The sequence below is a fragment of the Madurella fahalii genome (assembly GCF_045866475.1).
Source record: "Madurella fahalii IFM 68171 DNA, scaffold_1, whole genome shotgun sequence".
Taxonomy (NCBI): Eukaryota; Fungi; Ascomycota; class Sordariomycetes; order Sordariales; genus Madurella; species Madurella fahalii.
In genome coordinates this window covers 6,869,303-6,886,552 of record NW_027263971.1, presented here as the reverse complement: position 1 = coordinate 6,886,552, position 17,250 = coordinate 6,869,303, and the positions used below count along the sequence as shown (strand labels likewise).

At 42.8% G+C, this 17,250-nt stretch overlaps 1 protein-coding gene across 1 annotated transcript; it reads left to right on the top strand.

Annotated features, from left to right (window-relative positions):
• Positions 1 to 9,329: 9,329 nt before the first annotated feature.
• MFIFM68171_02048 (uncharacterized protein) lies at positions 9,330 to 10,439 on the top strand (the record flags this gene model as incomplete). The annotated part of the gene is made up of 3 exons (XM_071057470.1): positions 9,330 to 9,530; positions 9,798 to 9,980; positions 10,023 to 10,439. 3 exons carry the CDS (start codon positions 9,330 to 9,332, stop codon positions 10,437 to 10,439), a joined length of 801 nt encoding a protein of 266 aa, XP_070913571.1.
• Positions 10,440 to 17,250: the final 6,811 nt, after the last annotated feature.

Here is a 17,250-nt window from a genome sequence, read left to right as displayed (position 1 = left end):
ATATATTTCTTATACTGCTATCAATTACCCTTTTGTTATAAACGATTCCTCTATTCTTCTTAGGATACTAAGTTTAATATCCTATAAGATCTTGTTATACCTAGAAGGGAATTTATAGTAGTTTATAACGGAATCGGAGTGTATTCGGATTGAAAACCCGAAGAAATTCTTAAAAACATATCGAGGAGAAGCTTGTATTTACTCTTTAATATAGTACCTAGACGTACTGGAGGTGCTTTTTCCGGAGGAGGAAGAGGAGAATACTCTCCGAAAATCTAAAGACATCCCTCCTGAAATCTCAGACTTTATAGATGTTATAAACTCCAGTAATATAGATATTCTGCCTTCTTTTAAAAGCACTGATTATGCTATTGATCTACTCCCTAATACTGTTCCTCCTATTGGACCTCTTTATCTTCTATTACGATATGAACTTTCGATTTTAGAGGAATATCTGTATGAAAACCTAGTAAAAGACTGTATTCGCCTATCCCAGAGTTCAGCTATAAGTCCTATCTTGTTTATCCCGAAGAAAAATAGTACCCTATACTTATATATAGATTACCGCAGATTTAACCGGATAACGGTTAAGAATCAGTACCCTTTACCGTTGATCTCGGAACTCTTAGACCAAGTATCCGGAGTAAAGTATTTTATAAAGTTGGATCTGAAAGAGGTATACTATAGAATTTGTATCCAAGAAGGAGACGAATGGAAGACGGCCTTCTATACCCGATACGGTCTATTCGAGTATCTTGTTATACCTTTTAGTCTGATAAATGCTCCTATAACTTTCTAAAGTTATATTCAGACTGTCTTAGGCGGGCTACTAGACGATTATTATATATATTATTTAGATAATATTTTAATTTTCTCTCTAGACCGGGAAACCTATACGACTTACCTTCGACAAGTCCTAGAATACCTGAGACAAGTATAGTTATACTGTAAACCTAATAAATGTTCTTTCTACTAAAATTAAATAGAGTTTCTAGGTTATATTTTGACTTCTGAAGGTATCGGTATAGATTTAGTACGAATTCAGACTATCTAAAATTGGCCTGAACTCCAATTCTATCGAGATATCTAAGTTTTCTTAGGATTTTGTAATTTTTACTATCGATTTATTCGAGGTTATTTGGAAATTGTATTACTATTAAGCAATTTGCTAAAGGGGTTATAGAATAGACGAAAACCGGGGACCCTCCGGTTAGAAGCCGAAGAGTATACGGTATTTATATAACTTAAGAGAGTATTTTAGGATATACTAGTTTTATATCATTTCGACCCCGAACTCCCTATCGTTATTAAGATAGATGCCTCTGACTTTATAATAGGAGCTGTCCTATCACAGGTCCTAAAAGGGGGCCGAAAATATCCTATTATATTCTAGTCAACGAAGTTTACTGGACTGGCTTAGGACTATAGAACTCCTGATAAGGAGATAATAGCTATTATAGAAGCCTTTAAGTATTGGCGACACTACGTTAAAGGAAGTCGCTATAAAGTCACTGTATTTTCGGATTACAATAACCTATAAAGGTTTATAAAGTAAAACCGATTGAACGGCCGATAGGCTAGATAGTATATATATCTAGTAGGATTTGATTTCACTATCAAGTATTAGCCTAGGAAGCGAAATCCGGCCGATAGCCCCTCGAGAAGACTAGATTATAAGGACAAAGAATGTCCTAACAGACTCGAGTAGATACCTACTTTTAAAAGCAAAATTGCTCGGGCAAACCGGATTAGAAAGCTGATTATAGAAAGAAATAAGATTGCCTATTATATAGAAGAGAGTAAATTAGCTTATATAAGAAACCCTAGTAAATTGGCTAGTATCCGGGTCGGAAAGACGACTGTAGAAGAGGTTAAAAGAGCCTACTATATACTAGAGAATAGCGAAGATACTAGTATATAGGACCCTAGTAAACTAGCTAGTTAGAAATCTGAAATAATAGGTTGTCCTTTAGAAGTTACTATAGGATCGCTGAGTATTTACCTACTAGGACCTCAGGATTACTAAAAAGCTAATTGGCTTAAACGGGAATAGATTGTTACTCGTTAATATATAAGAGAGTATGCTCGACTGGAAACAGTTTATACTATAGAACCGTCGAAATCTATAAGAGAATTGATCCTAGAGCTGTAAGCTACGGATCCGGTAACTCTGAAAATCAAGGAAAGGCTAGCGAATCCAGCCCGAAACCTAAGAGTTTCGTCCGAATAGGTATTTAGATACGAGTAAGAATTACTGTATTAAGGACGATTATTTGTCCCGGTAGAATAAGCTATTAAATAGGAGTTACTCTAGCTTTTTTATAACAATCTATTAGTAGGTTATTTTAGTATCGAGAAGACTCTCGAACTGTTATAAAGAAAATACTTCTGGTATAGTATAACCAAAGATATTAAAGACTACTATAGAACCTGCTATACCTACTAAGTCAATAAGATAAGACGGTATAAGCTATATAGATTGCTTAAATCGTTGCTGATTCCTATACGACTTTAGAGCGAGATCACTATAGACTTTATTATGGGTTTTCCTGTAGTAAAGAGTCCCAATAGCTCCGAGAAGGATGTAATTCTAGTAGTTGTCGATCGGTATATAAAGATAAACCGATTCTTCCTAGTATCCACTACTATTACTAGCTAAGAATTGGTAGAGCTTGTTTATAAAGAGATTGAACTTAAGTATAGCCCTATTAATAGTTATATTAGTAATCGAGGTTCTGTTTTTATATTATAGTTTTAGAGCGATTTATATTACCTATAAAAAGTATATAAGCGGCTTTCGACTGCTTTTTACCTACAAACCGACGGGTAAATAGAGTAAGTAAATTAAATACTTATTTAATATCTCCATTACTTTGTATACTAAAACCAAATTACCTAGGTAAATCTCCTCCTAGAAGTAGAATTTATTATCAATAGTACTGTCAATTCTATAATTAAGATAAGTCCCTTTAAAGTACTAATAGGTTATTAACCTCCGATTTCCTACTATATCGAGAGCGATATATAAGAGAGGAGGATACCTAATATAATTAAAAGAATTAAAAAACTTGCTGAACTGAGAAAATAGTTAGAATAAAATTAGGCTGAAGCTATAGTAGTCTAGAAACGGTATTACAACAAGAAGTATATAAAAAAGGAATTTAAGAATAGAAGTTTAATATTATTATTAACCCGGAATTTAAGATTTAAGTTACCGAGGAAATTAGTACCTAAGTTCATCGGTCTATTTCGTATTCTAAACCGAGTCAGATCGCTAGCTTATCGTCTGGCACTCCTAGATAAATACAATCGTTTATATAATATATTTCCTATATTAATATTGGAATTATAGTATAGCCGAAAAGGAGATAGTTCGTCTGTAATACCAATGCCAGACCTTAAGGACGACGGAGAGTAGAAAGTTAAAGAGATTCGAGATAAAAGAAAATTCTAGGGTAAAACCTTTTTTTTAGTCAAGTAGGTAGGCTGGCCTTCGGAGTATAATCAGTGGGTATTAGAGGAGGATATAATAAATATACCTAAGCTGGTATTATAATTCCGAAAAGTATATAAAAACCAGCGAAAGTACAGGTAATAAGATATTAATTAATATCTACCTATATAAAGCTATATCCCGGGGTATACCAGATACTAACCCTAACCGAAATACCCTAGAAAAACCCCTTGAAAACAATATAAACCTTAGAAAATTGAAGTCGGTACTAGCTCCAAGTCAGGAGCTACCTCTACCTAAACCTATTAGGCCTCCGTATCCTCTATATTAGCAGCGATCTCCTCTTTAACCTTCTTAAGAAAACAGCACTTAGTACCCGACTAACCTATAAAACCAATATTACTAAGCGATAGATAAGCGATAAACTATACCTCCTAGGTATATACCTCAGACTTGTATTATAAAAAGTCAGCGATAACTTAGTAGAAATATAGTAATTGAGACTAATATCGGTATTGCAGCTGCAGTTCCGGCTAGGACAGGATAACTGCTATAGGCAGAGTTGGCTATATAGCATGACTATAGAGCAATATACTATATAAGCTTGCTATCGAGATATCAGCGATTTATATATAAAAATAAATAAAATAAATATACTTATAGAAGACAGCTTAATAGCGTTGGAAATACCGAATTAGCAGCGATAAGCGGTCTTAGCGGTATCGAAAGCCCTAACTAGATCTTTAGTAGCGGTAGCGATCTTCTTACGGCTATAGCGAGATAGTATAGAAACTTAAAGGCGATTATCCTTTTCGTCGAGTTCGCTCTTAGCGTCCTCTATACGATAATCGACGATAGTGCGAGCCGTGTTAATAAGGATTATAAGGTCGATGGAGTCGCTAACTATTCCGGTAGCGGCCTACAATTGTTAGCAAATCCCCTGCTAATCCGCCGAAAATATATATAACTTACCGGCGTATACAACTCTTTCTTTGCGTTATAATAGGAGTAATACAAGGAAGTCGATTACTCGAAAGAACAGTTAATTATAAGGACCTTGCTGGAGCGAGGGTTGGTGTTTTTAAACGCCAAGCGAATGTATTTTATATACGGTATAACCTCGGCAGCGGAGGCGGTAAAAGTGTCTATCGCAACGGAAAAGTAGCCGAAACGACGACGAGAAGAGAGGGAGAGAGAGAGAGGGAGAGAGAGAGAGGAAGAGAGAGAGAGGGAGAGAGAAAGAGGAAGAGAGAGAGAGGGAGAGAGAGGCGAGGACAGGTAGCGAGTTATACGCAGGAGTAGAGCGAAGAGCGAGTAAAACAACGTGTAGAAGAGGGCCTAAAGAAGAAAAGTTTTGGAAAAGGTAGGAGAGGAGAGGGGTATTTATACCCGAGTGAAGAGGGTCAATATACGTCTGCAATTTGTAGTTATATACAAACCACGCAGTTGTAAGAGCGTATATACTGTTCAAGTTCTGCGAAAAGAATAATACTTGAAATCGGACGGAAACCCGGGTAATTTGGCGATAATTCGGAACGCGTACCGGAGCCGGAAAAGTGGAGCACCGGTACTGCAGAGCCGCACCCCACCAAACCCGGGCAGCAACCGAAATTTTGCCGAAAACCCCTCGAGTACAAAAACTTGTCACCCCTCACCAAGGTCACAATTCTTTCTCACCACACAACCTCCGGGGCAAAGGAGCCCTATGAGATACAGCGCTTCAATCCTTATCCAACTTTACACGGTTCGAACAGCACTCGATACCTACCCGATATCATCCTAACCACTACCCTTCCCTGAGTTCAGATAATATGAACCTGAGGACAGGTTCTACAGAGGGGAGGATAAATTATAACGAGAGCCCTCTGGGCCAGACCGGGAGAACCGGCCGAATGACAGTGGATGATGTCACTATACCAGGATAGATAAGAACCCCGTAAGGGAACTCTCTCACGCAGGGCACTTCTGATCCGCAAGGATCAGTCTCTGTATAGTCAATGACAATAGGAGGCTGTTCGTAAAGCTATCACCCACTGATCGAACCCTTTTCGGTACTGAGACATTATAGTCCATCTCCCTCAACGTGTTCCCAGAACAACCCCCTTTACAAGGATCGCTAAGTATTTACCTACTAGGATCTCAGGATTACTAAAAAGCCGATTAGCTTAAATAGGAATAGATTATTACTCGTTAATATATAAGAGAATACGCTCAACTAGAAGCGGTTTATACTATAGAACCGTCGAAATCTATAAGAGAATTAATCCTAGAGCTACAAGCTATAGATCTGGTAACTCTGAAAATCAAGGAAAGGCTAGTAAGTCCAGTCTAAAACTAGAGAGTTTCGCCTAAATAGGTATTTAGATATAAGCAAGAATTACTATATTAAAGATAATTGTTTATCCCAATAGAACAAGCTGTTAAGTAGGAGTTACTCCAGCTTTTTTATAACGATCTGTTAGCAGGTTATTTTAGTATTGAGAAGACTCTCGAACTATTATAAAGAAAATACTTCTAGTATAGTATAACTAAAGATATTAAAAACTACTGTAAAACCTGCTATACCTGCCAAGTCAACAAGATAAGACGGTATAAACTATATAGGTCATTCAAATCGTTACCGATTCCTATACGATCTTAGAGTGAGATCACTATAGACTTTATTATAGGTTTTCCTATAGTAAAGAGTCCCGATAGCTCCGAGAAGGACATAATTCTAGTAGTTGTCGATCGGTATACGAAAATAAACCAATTCTTCCTAATATCCACTACTATTACTAGCTAAGAATTGGCAGAGCTTGTTCATAAAGAGATTGAACTTAAGTATAGCCCTATTAATAGTTATATTAGTAATCGAGATTCTGTTTTTATATTACAGTTTTAGAGCAATCTATATTACCTATAAAGGATATATAAGCGGCTTTCGACTGCTTTTCACCTATAAACCGATAGGTAAACGGAATAAGTAAACTAGATATTTATTCAATACCTCCGTTATTTTATATACTAAAACCAGATTATCTAGATAAATCTTCTCCTAGAAGTAGAATTTATTATTAACAATACTATTAATTCTATAATTAAGATAAATCCCTTTAAAGCACTAATAGGTTATTAACCTCCAATTTCCTACTATATTGAGGGCGATATATAGGAGAGGAGGATACTTAGTATAATTAAAAGAATTAAAAAACTTATTGAACTAAGAAAACAGTTAAAATAAAATTAAGCTGAAGCTATAGCAGTCTAGAAACGATATTACAACGAAAAGCATATAAAAAAGAAATTTAAAAATAGAAGTTTAATATTATTATTAACCCGGAATTTAAGGTTTAAGTTATTGAAGAAATTAGTATCTAAGTTTATCGGTCTATTTTATATCCTAAACCGAGTCGGATCGCTGGCTTATCATCTAGCACTCCCGGATAAATACAATCGTTTATATAATATATTTCCTATATTAATATTAGAACCGTAGTATAGCCGAAAAGGAGATGATTTGTCTGTAATACCGATACTAGACCTTGAGGACGATAGAGAGTAGGAAGTTAAAGAGATTCGAGATAAAAGAAAATTCTAGGGTAAAACCTTCTTTTTAGTTAAATAGGCAGGCTAGCCTTCGGAATATAATCAATAGGTATTAGAGAAAGATATAGTAAATACATCTAAATTGGTATCGTAATTTCGAAAAATATATAAAAACCAGCGGAAATACAGGTAATAAGATATTAATTAATATCTACCTATATTAAGCTATATCCTAGGGTATACTAGATACCAACCCTAACCGAAATACTATAGAAGAACCCTCTAAAAATAATATAAACCTTAAAAAATCGAGGTCGGTACTAGCTCTAAGTCAGGAGCTACCTCTACCTAAACCTACTAGGCCTTACCATCCTCTATATTAGTAGCGATCTCCTTCTCTATTAACTTAAAAAAATAGCATTTAGCACCTAACCAACCTACAAAACCAATATCGCTAAGTAATAGATAAGTGACATTCTATACCTCCTAGGTACGTACCTCGGACTCGTATTATAAAAAGTCAGCGATAATTCGGTAGAAATATAGTAATTGAGACTGATATCGGTATTACAGCCGTAGTTCCGACTAGGGCAGGACGACTACTATAGGCGGAGTTAGCTATATAATACGACTATAGAGCAATATACTATATAAACTTGCTATCGAGATATTAGCGAATTATATATGAAAACAAGTAAGACAAATGTATTTATAGAAGACAGCTTAGTAGCACCGGAAATACCGAATTGGTAGCGATAAACGGTCTCGGCAATATCGAAAACCCCGACTAGATCTTTAACGGCAGCAGCAATCTTCTTATAGCTATAGCAAGACAGTATAGAAACTTAAAGGCAATTACCCTCCTTATCGAACTTACCTTCAACATTCTCCACACAATAATCGACAATAGTATAAGCCGTATCGATAAGAATTATAAGGTTAATAGAGTCGCTAACTATTCTAATAGCGGCCTATAATCATTAGCAAATCCCTTGCTAATCCGCCGAAAATATATATAACTTACCGGTATATATAACTCTTTCTTTATATTATAATAGGAGTAATATAAGGAGGTCGACTATTCGAAAGAATAGTCAATTATAAGGACCTCGCTAGAGCGAAGATTAGTATTTTTAAATGCCGAGCAAATATATTTCATATACAGCGTGACCTCAGCAGCGGAGGCAGTAAAAGTGTCTATCGCGATAGAAAAGTAGCCGAAGCAACGACGAAAAGAGGGAGTGAAAGAGAGGGAGAGAGAGAGGAAGAGAGAGAGAGGAAGAGAGAGAGAGGAAGAGAGAGAGAGGAAGAGAGAGAGAGGGAGAGAGAGAGGTAAGGACAGGCAGCAAGCTACGTATAGGACCAGAGTAAAAAGCGAACGAAACAACGCGTAGAAGAGAGCCTGAAGAAAAAAAGTTTTAGAAAAGGTAGGAGAGGAGAGGGGTATTTATATCCGAGCAAAGAGGGTTAATACATGTCTACAATTTGCAGTTATATACAAGCCACGCAGTTGCGAAAGCATATACACTATTCAAGTTCTGCAAAAGGAGTAGTGCGTAAAATCGGACGGAAATCCGGACAATTTAACGATAATTCGGCACGTACGCCGGAACCAGAAAAGTAGAACACTGGTACCGCAGAGCCGTACGACCCACCAAACCCAGGTAGCGACCGAGATTTTACCGAAAACCCCTCGAGAGCCCTATGAGATACAGCACTTCAATCCTTATCCAACTTTACGCGGTTCGAACAGCACTCGATACCTACCCGATATCATCCCAACTACTATCCTTCCCCAATTTCAGATAATATGAACCTGAGGACAGGTTCCACGGAGGGGAGGATAAATTGTAATGAGAGCTACTAGGCAAGACCGGGAGAACCGGCCGAATAACGGTAGATGATGTCACTGTACTAGGGTAGATAAGAACCCTGTAGGAAACTGTTGGAAATGAGGAATGTCGTCGCAAATGAGCGACCCACTTGTACAGCTGGGAGCACCTGCCGACAGGTGTCGGATCACGTGACGGGTGCTCCCAGGGGCCATCTTCCTGAGCTCCCTGCTTCCTGAGCGATATCTGCAACGTAACCACACAACAATACACAACAACAGGGCAACTGCCCAACCCATTGATGAAGACCTTCTAGGAGATGTGGATCTGTGCCCAACGAGCCTAATTGATCAGTGGGTGCCACAGACTGTAGTTCCAACAGTTATGAGCCCGGCGAGCGATCTCTTGCTTCCACGATCAAGAACTTCAGTCAGATACGCACCTAAGACGCGATCAACGCGATCATCAACAACTGTTGGAAGTGCAACGCAAGAGCAACGATCAAACTAGATAAGATGACCACCACGAAGACCGACGATACCACGGCCCGCCTCGCGAGCCCAGACGACTGGCGCGCGTGGAACCACGAGTTCCAATCGAGAGCCGTGGCCGCCGACCTTTGGGACAAGATCAACCCCGACGCAGATATCAGGGAGCCATTTCTGAGCCTTCCTCAGCCCCCTGATCTCGCGAAGTTCGAAAAGCGAGAGCTCCCAGTGAGGCGATCAGAACGCCATACGACGGCTGCCTCAGCCGGAGCTGCGACGCCCAATACGGCCACGATCGACGGCTCCTACGATTTCGATGCCCAGAGCCAGGGAGCACTGTACCAAGAGCGCATCGACATCGGGGCCAAGCCCAAATCCATCACAGAGCTCTCGACCGCCGGAAGGAGCTCTTACGCGCTTGAGCACACCGAATATACAACACAGCTACGGCGCTTTAAGAAAGAGAAGGACAATATCAAGGAGCTTAAGGCGTAGGTCAACAACACGGTTTCGAGCCACTTGCGGCAGGTCTCCTATGATCCCACGGCCTCGCTGGTAACGTGGTACACGAACCTACGCGATCAGGTCGGCATTACCGAGGCGCGCGAGAAGATGATCGCGCGAGACATATACCTCGAAGCGATCAAGCCGCTTACGCGCCCTCCCAAGGATATAAGCGTATGGCTCCGAACCTAGGAGCGCGCGATGGCCCACGCGCAGAGCAAAACAGTGGCCGAGGCCAAGGGATCATCTTCCTGGTTCCCCGACTTTGAGAGAGCAGTAAAGGGCGCAGGAAACGCCGATTGGTGCCGGATCTACCGGATGCTCCATTCGAAGGAGATCGAAAGCGATACCCTGGAATACCGTAAGCTCAGCAACGACTTCCAGGACGAGATCCGCAACGCTCAGAGGAGCGAGAGCAAGTCGCGCGTTACGAGAGGCACGTTTGCAGCCACTTTCGCCGATCAAGGCGACACCGACAACAGAACCACTAAGCGCTCGCGATCAAGAAGCAACGACACCCGCGCGCGCAAGAGAGGATACACTGGAGGAGAGCTGTCGGGCTGCAGGGCATACGAGCGCCCACACCGCCTCGATCAGTGCTTCTACGTAACAGATCAGCTACTACCACGGTAGTTCGAGAAAAGGGAGCACGTCATTAAGCTCGTCAGACGGAACCTCGAAAGAGATCCCCAACTACAAGAGGAAGTTGCCCGGCTCAACAAGAAAGCCAGGAGCTCAAGCTCCAAGCCCATCAACGCTGAACGACAGAGGCCAAGAAGCAGATCACCAGCAGGCCAGTCGACACAACAGCGAGCGCGATCCCCCGCGCAAGAAACCAGGGCCAAAGTGAGATTCGAGGATAACAGTTGACTATCTAAGAAGATCGCAGAGGTCAACGCCGCCTTTATGGCAGTAGGATCAGCGCTATCAGCAGCCACCTACCCACTACGGCATTCAGCGATCCTCGACTCAGGCGCCACAATCCATATCGTCAACGAGCCGAGCAGATTTCTCAACCTCAGAAGTGCGCCCCCAGGAGAAGAGATCTAGGCAGGGGATCACCGCCTGCCTATCCTTGGATATAGGGAGGTGGATATCGAAGTTCGCTCTCCACTGGGATACCAACGCCTCCTGCGCCTACAAGGCGTAGCGCTCTGCAAAGAAATAGCGTGCAACCTTGTGTCGCTACGCCGCCTCAAGGAATCTGGATACTACTGGGATACACGCTCAACGCCCACACTGCTGAAGAGAGCGGAGGGCATACCGTTTTGTATGCTCGAGGATCGCCACGATCAATTCGTACTTGAGTATATCGAAGGCGAGATCACCAACGCCGCCTTCGTGGCACGCCGCAACAAGTTCAACACCTGGACTAAGCGGCGGCCCAGATGCGTTGCAGGCGCTACGTAGCACCTTCGAATGGGCCATCCAGGCCCAGGAGCGCTTGAGCGCCTCGTCAACGCAACAGAAGGAACTAAGATCAAGGCGCTTGCAACCCACGAATGCGATACCTGCGCGCTCAGTAAGATAAAACGACAGATCCGCCGTAAGCCCAGAGATCTGGATGGGATCCTTCCTGCAGAGCGCCTTGCCCTCGATTTCCACGACTTTGAGCCCGATCAATGGGGATTCAAGACCCTGATACTCATTATCGACAGGTACTCTGGGTACATATGGGATTACTACCTCACCAACAAGGAGGCGCCTACGATCATAGACGCCATCGAGTCCCTGGCATCGATACTGGAACTCCACCTCAAGACAAAGATCAAGATCATCGAATCCGACAACGAGATCGTCAAGAGCCACGCGATCAAAGCGTATCTTGCCTCGAAGTCAATCAAGTCTGAGCCCTCGCCCCCACACACACAGGATCTCAACGGTACGGCCGAGCGCTCGGGAGGTGTAATCAAGAACAAGATACGCTCGATGAGAGTAGGCGCGAAGCTCCCAAGCTCCCTCTAGAGGGAGATCAGCGCAACTACGGTATACCTAGCAAACCGGATGCCACGGTACCGGATAGGATGGAAGACGCCGTGGGAGATCCTGCACGCACGCAATGGAGAGCGAAAGAAGCTACAATTAGGGCATTTACGAGCATTCGGCTATAAGGCATATGCGATGACCGCTCAGGCGATAAAGAAAGAAAAGCGCCTCAAGCGACTCGATCTACGCGCCTGGATCGGATACCTGGTTGGATACACCTCTACGAACACGTACAGGATATGGAATCCTCTACGCAATGAAGTCGTAATCACCCGCGACGTGATCTTCAACGAAGAAGAGTTCTTCAATGGCAATCTTGAGAGCCTGAAGGACGATATCAGAGAAATAGACTTGGAGGAACTCGCTCGATTACTACAGCAGTACTCTACAAGCGCCCTAGAACCTAGTAAGATGCTTACTTACGAGCCTTCCTAGGAGAACCCAGATCACGGGGTACAGAGCTATGAGCTCGTTGCACAAGAGACAGCCGCTGGAGGGACCCGACCGGATTTGAGCCCAGATCAACAGGGTGCCCGGATAGAGGGATCGATCCCAGGCGCGCAGAATGTCACAGAAAAGATCTATACAGAGGCACGGTTTGAGCCGCTCCCAACGCCGCCGCCGTCGCTACCAGCCGCGATGATCGCCGCTGCGTTCTACGGATCAATGGAAGCACTCAGAGATGGACTTGTAGGCGATCAACGCCAATCAAGCAGGATCAACCATACTCGTAGGATCAAGCTCCACCGTACTGAAAGCTGGAAAGCTGCGTTCCTGGGAGGAACCCAGATGAGCGAGATCAACCAAGATGGCCGTAAGCTCTCAAGAGCACAGGCAGCGAGGAAGTCGATTAAAGACCCTCCATTGAAGAACCGGGTAGCGATTACCTGTAAGGAAGCGGAAAGAAGGCTCAGATCAAACGAGCGTATCCACCGCAGGGAACTCCCAGAGCCACCCAACAAGCACCACAATCTCAAGGATCATCCCTTGGGGCCGCAATTCGAAGAAGCTGAGCGCGATCACCTCGAGAGCCACAACCACGCAGAATCCTGGCTCGAAGTTAGAAAAGCCGAGGCAACAGGGCACAAGATCCTCGACTGCCGATAGGTATACGTATACAAGTTCAACAAGCACGGCATCTTTACCAAAGCGAAAGCGCGCCTTATAGTGAGAGGCGATCAACAGATCAAAGACCCGGATCAGGAGACGTATGCCGCAACGCTCGCTGGGAGATCTTTCCGCACGATCATGGCGATCACCGCGCGCTTCGATTTAGAGCTACTGCAGTACGACGTATCCAACGCCTTCGTCAACACAGATCTCGACAAGGTAGTATTTATGCGCATAGCGCCTAGATACCGCAAAAGGGGGACCATCTTGCAGCTCAGAAAAGCCCTCTACAGATTGCGAAGATCACCGCTTCTGTGGCAACGAACGTTTACAACGACTGTAGTCGCGATGGGATTTGATCCAGTTCCCCACGAGCCATGCGCTTTCATCAAGAACGGGATCATCATCTTCGTATATATGGACGACATCGTCCTGGCATTTCCCGAGCGTCTGAGAAAAGCCGCCCTCAGCGCGATCGCTGGGATCAACGCGCGATACAAATTGACAGGAGGAAACCCACTGCAGTGGTTCTTAGGGATCGAAGTCTTAAGGGATCACGAGAAGCGCTTGATCTGGCTGTCCCAATCCGCATACATTGACAAGATCGCTAACCTGGCACGATCAGAACAGCCTACAGCGACGCCTTTGAGCCGCGACGAACTCCTCCCATACGATGGAAGCGCCACCCACGACGAGAGGCACCGATATATACGCAAGGTCGGATCAATCCTGTACGCAGCCGTGATCACGCGCCCAGATATTGCCTTCGCGATCTCGCGCCTCGCGCACTTCGTTACGAATCCCGGACCGCTCCACCACAAGGCAGCCGACAGAGTTTTGCTTTATCTAAAGAGAACAAGCTCCCTAGCGCTCCAAATAGGAGGTAGCAACGGTCTCCAAGTCGCCAGCGACGCGTCATTCGCGGATAACACGCTTGATCGTAAGAGCTCCCAGGCATACACGATGAAGCTATTTGGTAGGATGATAGGATGGCGCGCAAATAAGCAAGATACAGTAACGACCTCCACCACAGAGGCTGAGCTCCTCGCTCTCTCCCAGGCAGCGAAGGAGTCGCTCTACGTAAGCCGCCTATTGAAGGATCTGAGCGTTTCCCTCGACGACGAGCACATCACGATAGAATGTAACAATACGCAGACGATACGACTGGTAAGCGCAGAGTACGTGGCGTTCAAGACGAGCCTGAGGCACGTTGATATCCACAACCACTGGCTACGACAAGAGGTTCAGCGAGGCGCGATCAACGTCAAATACACGAAGAGCGCCGAGATAATCACGGACGGCCTCACAAAGGCACTAAGCAGGGAGAAACACAATCACTTCGTGGCCCAGATGAGCCTCGTGGATGTGGAAGATAGACTGGCAGAGCGCAGGGAAGCCGAGGATCAGCAACAGGAGCGCCTGGGCGTAGTGGAAGCAGTAGAAAAGGATCACGATGGAGATACCCTGATGGATTACGATTGATCTGACGGCCTACGATGGATTCGAGCGATTTGGGCGTTTCTAGGCGATTTGGGCCAGTTTCGCCCTACGGGCTCAACTGGGGAGGTGTGTTGGAAATGAGGAATGTCGTCGCAAATGAGCGACCCACTTGTACAGCTGGGAGCACCTGCCGACAGGTGTCGGATCACATGACGGGTGCTCCCAGGGGCCATCTTCCTGAGCTCCCTGCTTCCTGAGCGATATCTACAACGTAACCACACAACAATACACAACAACAGGGCAACTGCCCAACCCATTGATGAAGACCTTCTAGGAGATGTGGATCTGTGCCCAACGAGCCTAATTGATCAGTGGGTGCCACAGACTGTAGTTCCAACAGAAACCCTCTCACGCAGGGAACTTCTGATCCGTAAGGATCAGTCTCTATGTAGTCAATGACAATAGAAGGCTGTTCGTAAAGCTATCGCCCACTGATCGAACCCTTTTCGGTACTGAGACATCGTAGTCCATCTCCCTCAACGTATTCCCAGAACAACCCCCTTTACAATTGGAAATTGAGTATGTCTTCTTTTCTTCCTTGTCTAACGGAGGTGAACTTCCTTCTTATTCCCAATTTCCTGGACTACGGAGACCCGGGTTAACGGGTCTCCGAGAAATCGGATCACACTTATCCGAGTCGTACTAATCCGGATCACACTGATCTGGGTTCGTGTTTTGTAGATCCAGGATCCAGCTTCCTGACCCTTTTGACAGTAAACTCTCTAGTAGAGTAAGAAGACAAGGAAGAAAAAAGACACAAAAAATCCAAAACTGTTATTTCCCAAGATTCAGAGGTACTATGCTTTCCGACAATAATACTTATCATAAAGCGGGTCCTATCAAAATTATACGAGTCTTCGTCGAGGATGCCGTATTTAGTTTTAGTATTTTGTACAAGTGCAAACCACTTGCGAATAATCTTTGGATCTTCGTATTTAGCTCTCTGGTAGTCGTATTTACGTATAAAACGTATACGAAGATCTGGCTGGCGTTTGACGAAGTTATGAGCCTATCGTACGCTAACAGAGGATGCATCGCATTCGCGTAGCAATCGGTTGGCTATATCTTCCACGTATATATGCCGGGGATAGAATGTGTATGTACATAGCTCAACTATATATTGTACGATTGTTTGCTCTTCTAAATCTATAAGTTTATACGAGTTGGCTAGAATATCACGTCGTATAGACCAACCGGCATGCCGATGTCTAAGGGTGCTACGATCAACGTTATAGATATTTACTGCAGTTACAACCTTAAGATTTAGATCTTTTTCAAGAGCGGCAATAGCCAGAATTAATTGGGCTTCGTTTGAAGTAATCTCCATTTTACGTTGTTGAGAAATTGAGATGTTGGTGGTAGGGTGGTATGTTTGGTGGAAAAGTGGTTACTCGCTTGTTCTGGTCACTCGCTTATCATGTATGTTACACTATAAGGAAAACAATATCATTACTCTCTATATACCTTTACACTCCTCTCACATTCTCTAACCACTTGATATCAGATATTTTAGCCTATTTAAGATAGTATATAGCAAGTAGATCAAGCAGATAATATAGGCAAATATAACTTATATTATTAAAGAGAACTTCTTTCCCACATTTTACATAGGCTTCTAAATAGTAATAATATACAACAATATTCAAGGAGGTTTTCGAGGTATTAGACTTATTCCTTTTGATTCTAAAAAGGTAATCTTATAGCTTGATATCTATCTCAACATACCAATACCCCCGAACTCGCAGCCTGGTACTACTTATACCTAGATTTCTAAGACGTTAAATAATATAAGCAAAGTCTTTTCACAGTCTAATCTTATTAAGACTCAAATTTCCTAGCATCAAAATAACTCTCTGACTGAGATTTTAAAAGCAGTTAACACCTTTATAAAAGGGACATCTAAGATAATATATAAGGTGGCATTAATGCAAGCAAAGATCTAGGACTTTCGAGTAGTAAATAAGGTACTAAGCAAATGTTAGAAGACTAAAAAATAATGGCTACAAGGATAGAGGATCGCTTACCATTTAGGATATATAGAATTTAGAGGGCTAAAGAGATATAGATATGTAGATTAGTATAATAAGAGCCTCTTGATAGAGTTAACACGACCAAGTGAATACCTCACAATAATGTCACGTTATCTAGTAGATAAGAACTCCATGTAGTAGTTATATACATAGAAAAACTTCTGATCCGTAAGGATTAGTCTCTATTAATAGAAGGAGGCTATTCGTGAAGACTTCTACCTATAATCTTTAGTTTATAAGTACTAGTATATCGTATCCTAACTCCCTCAACATATCTATAAATAACTCCTTATAATCAGGGAGGAAATACAAGCTAGAAGTAGTTGCAGGGCGAGGACTAAAACGTATATATAGCGCTATAATAACTATAACAAACTCAGCTATAATTCGTATACTTATCAAGTAGTAGTAGAGATGTCTAAAGAAGACAATTCCGAGTAGTTTCAATTGTTTTAAGCTGTTTTAGTAGTATCATCATAGTTTCTATTATATAGGTGCGATTTTATAAAACTTTTAGTGATATAATACTTTTGCTAATTGTTAAGAGGTAAAGACCTCCTTTTTACCTAGTACAGAGCAAAGTGAGAAGCAGAAAGTTGAGATAGAACTACTTAATTTGTGAGAGCAGGAGACTCTTGTAATAGAGATGTGAGGATCAAGGATCCAAGGGTAGTAAGACCAGAGTGTCTGGGTACGAGTAGTGTACGCGTAACGTAGGAGCAGAGTGCTCGTTAGGGGTTGAGTAGTGGTCTCATTGAACTCTACCTCCCTCCTAAGCTCTGTCTCCCGCCCTCCTTCTTATACCCGTGACAGTATCG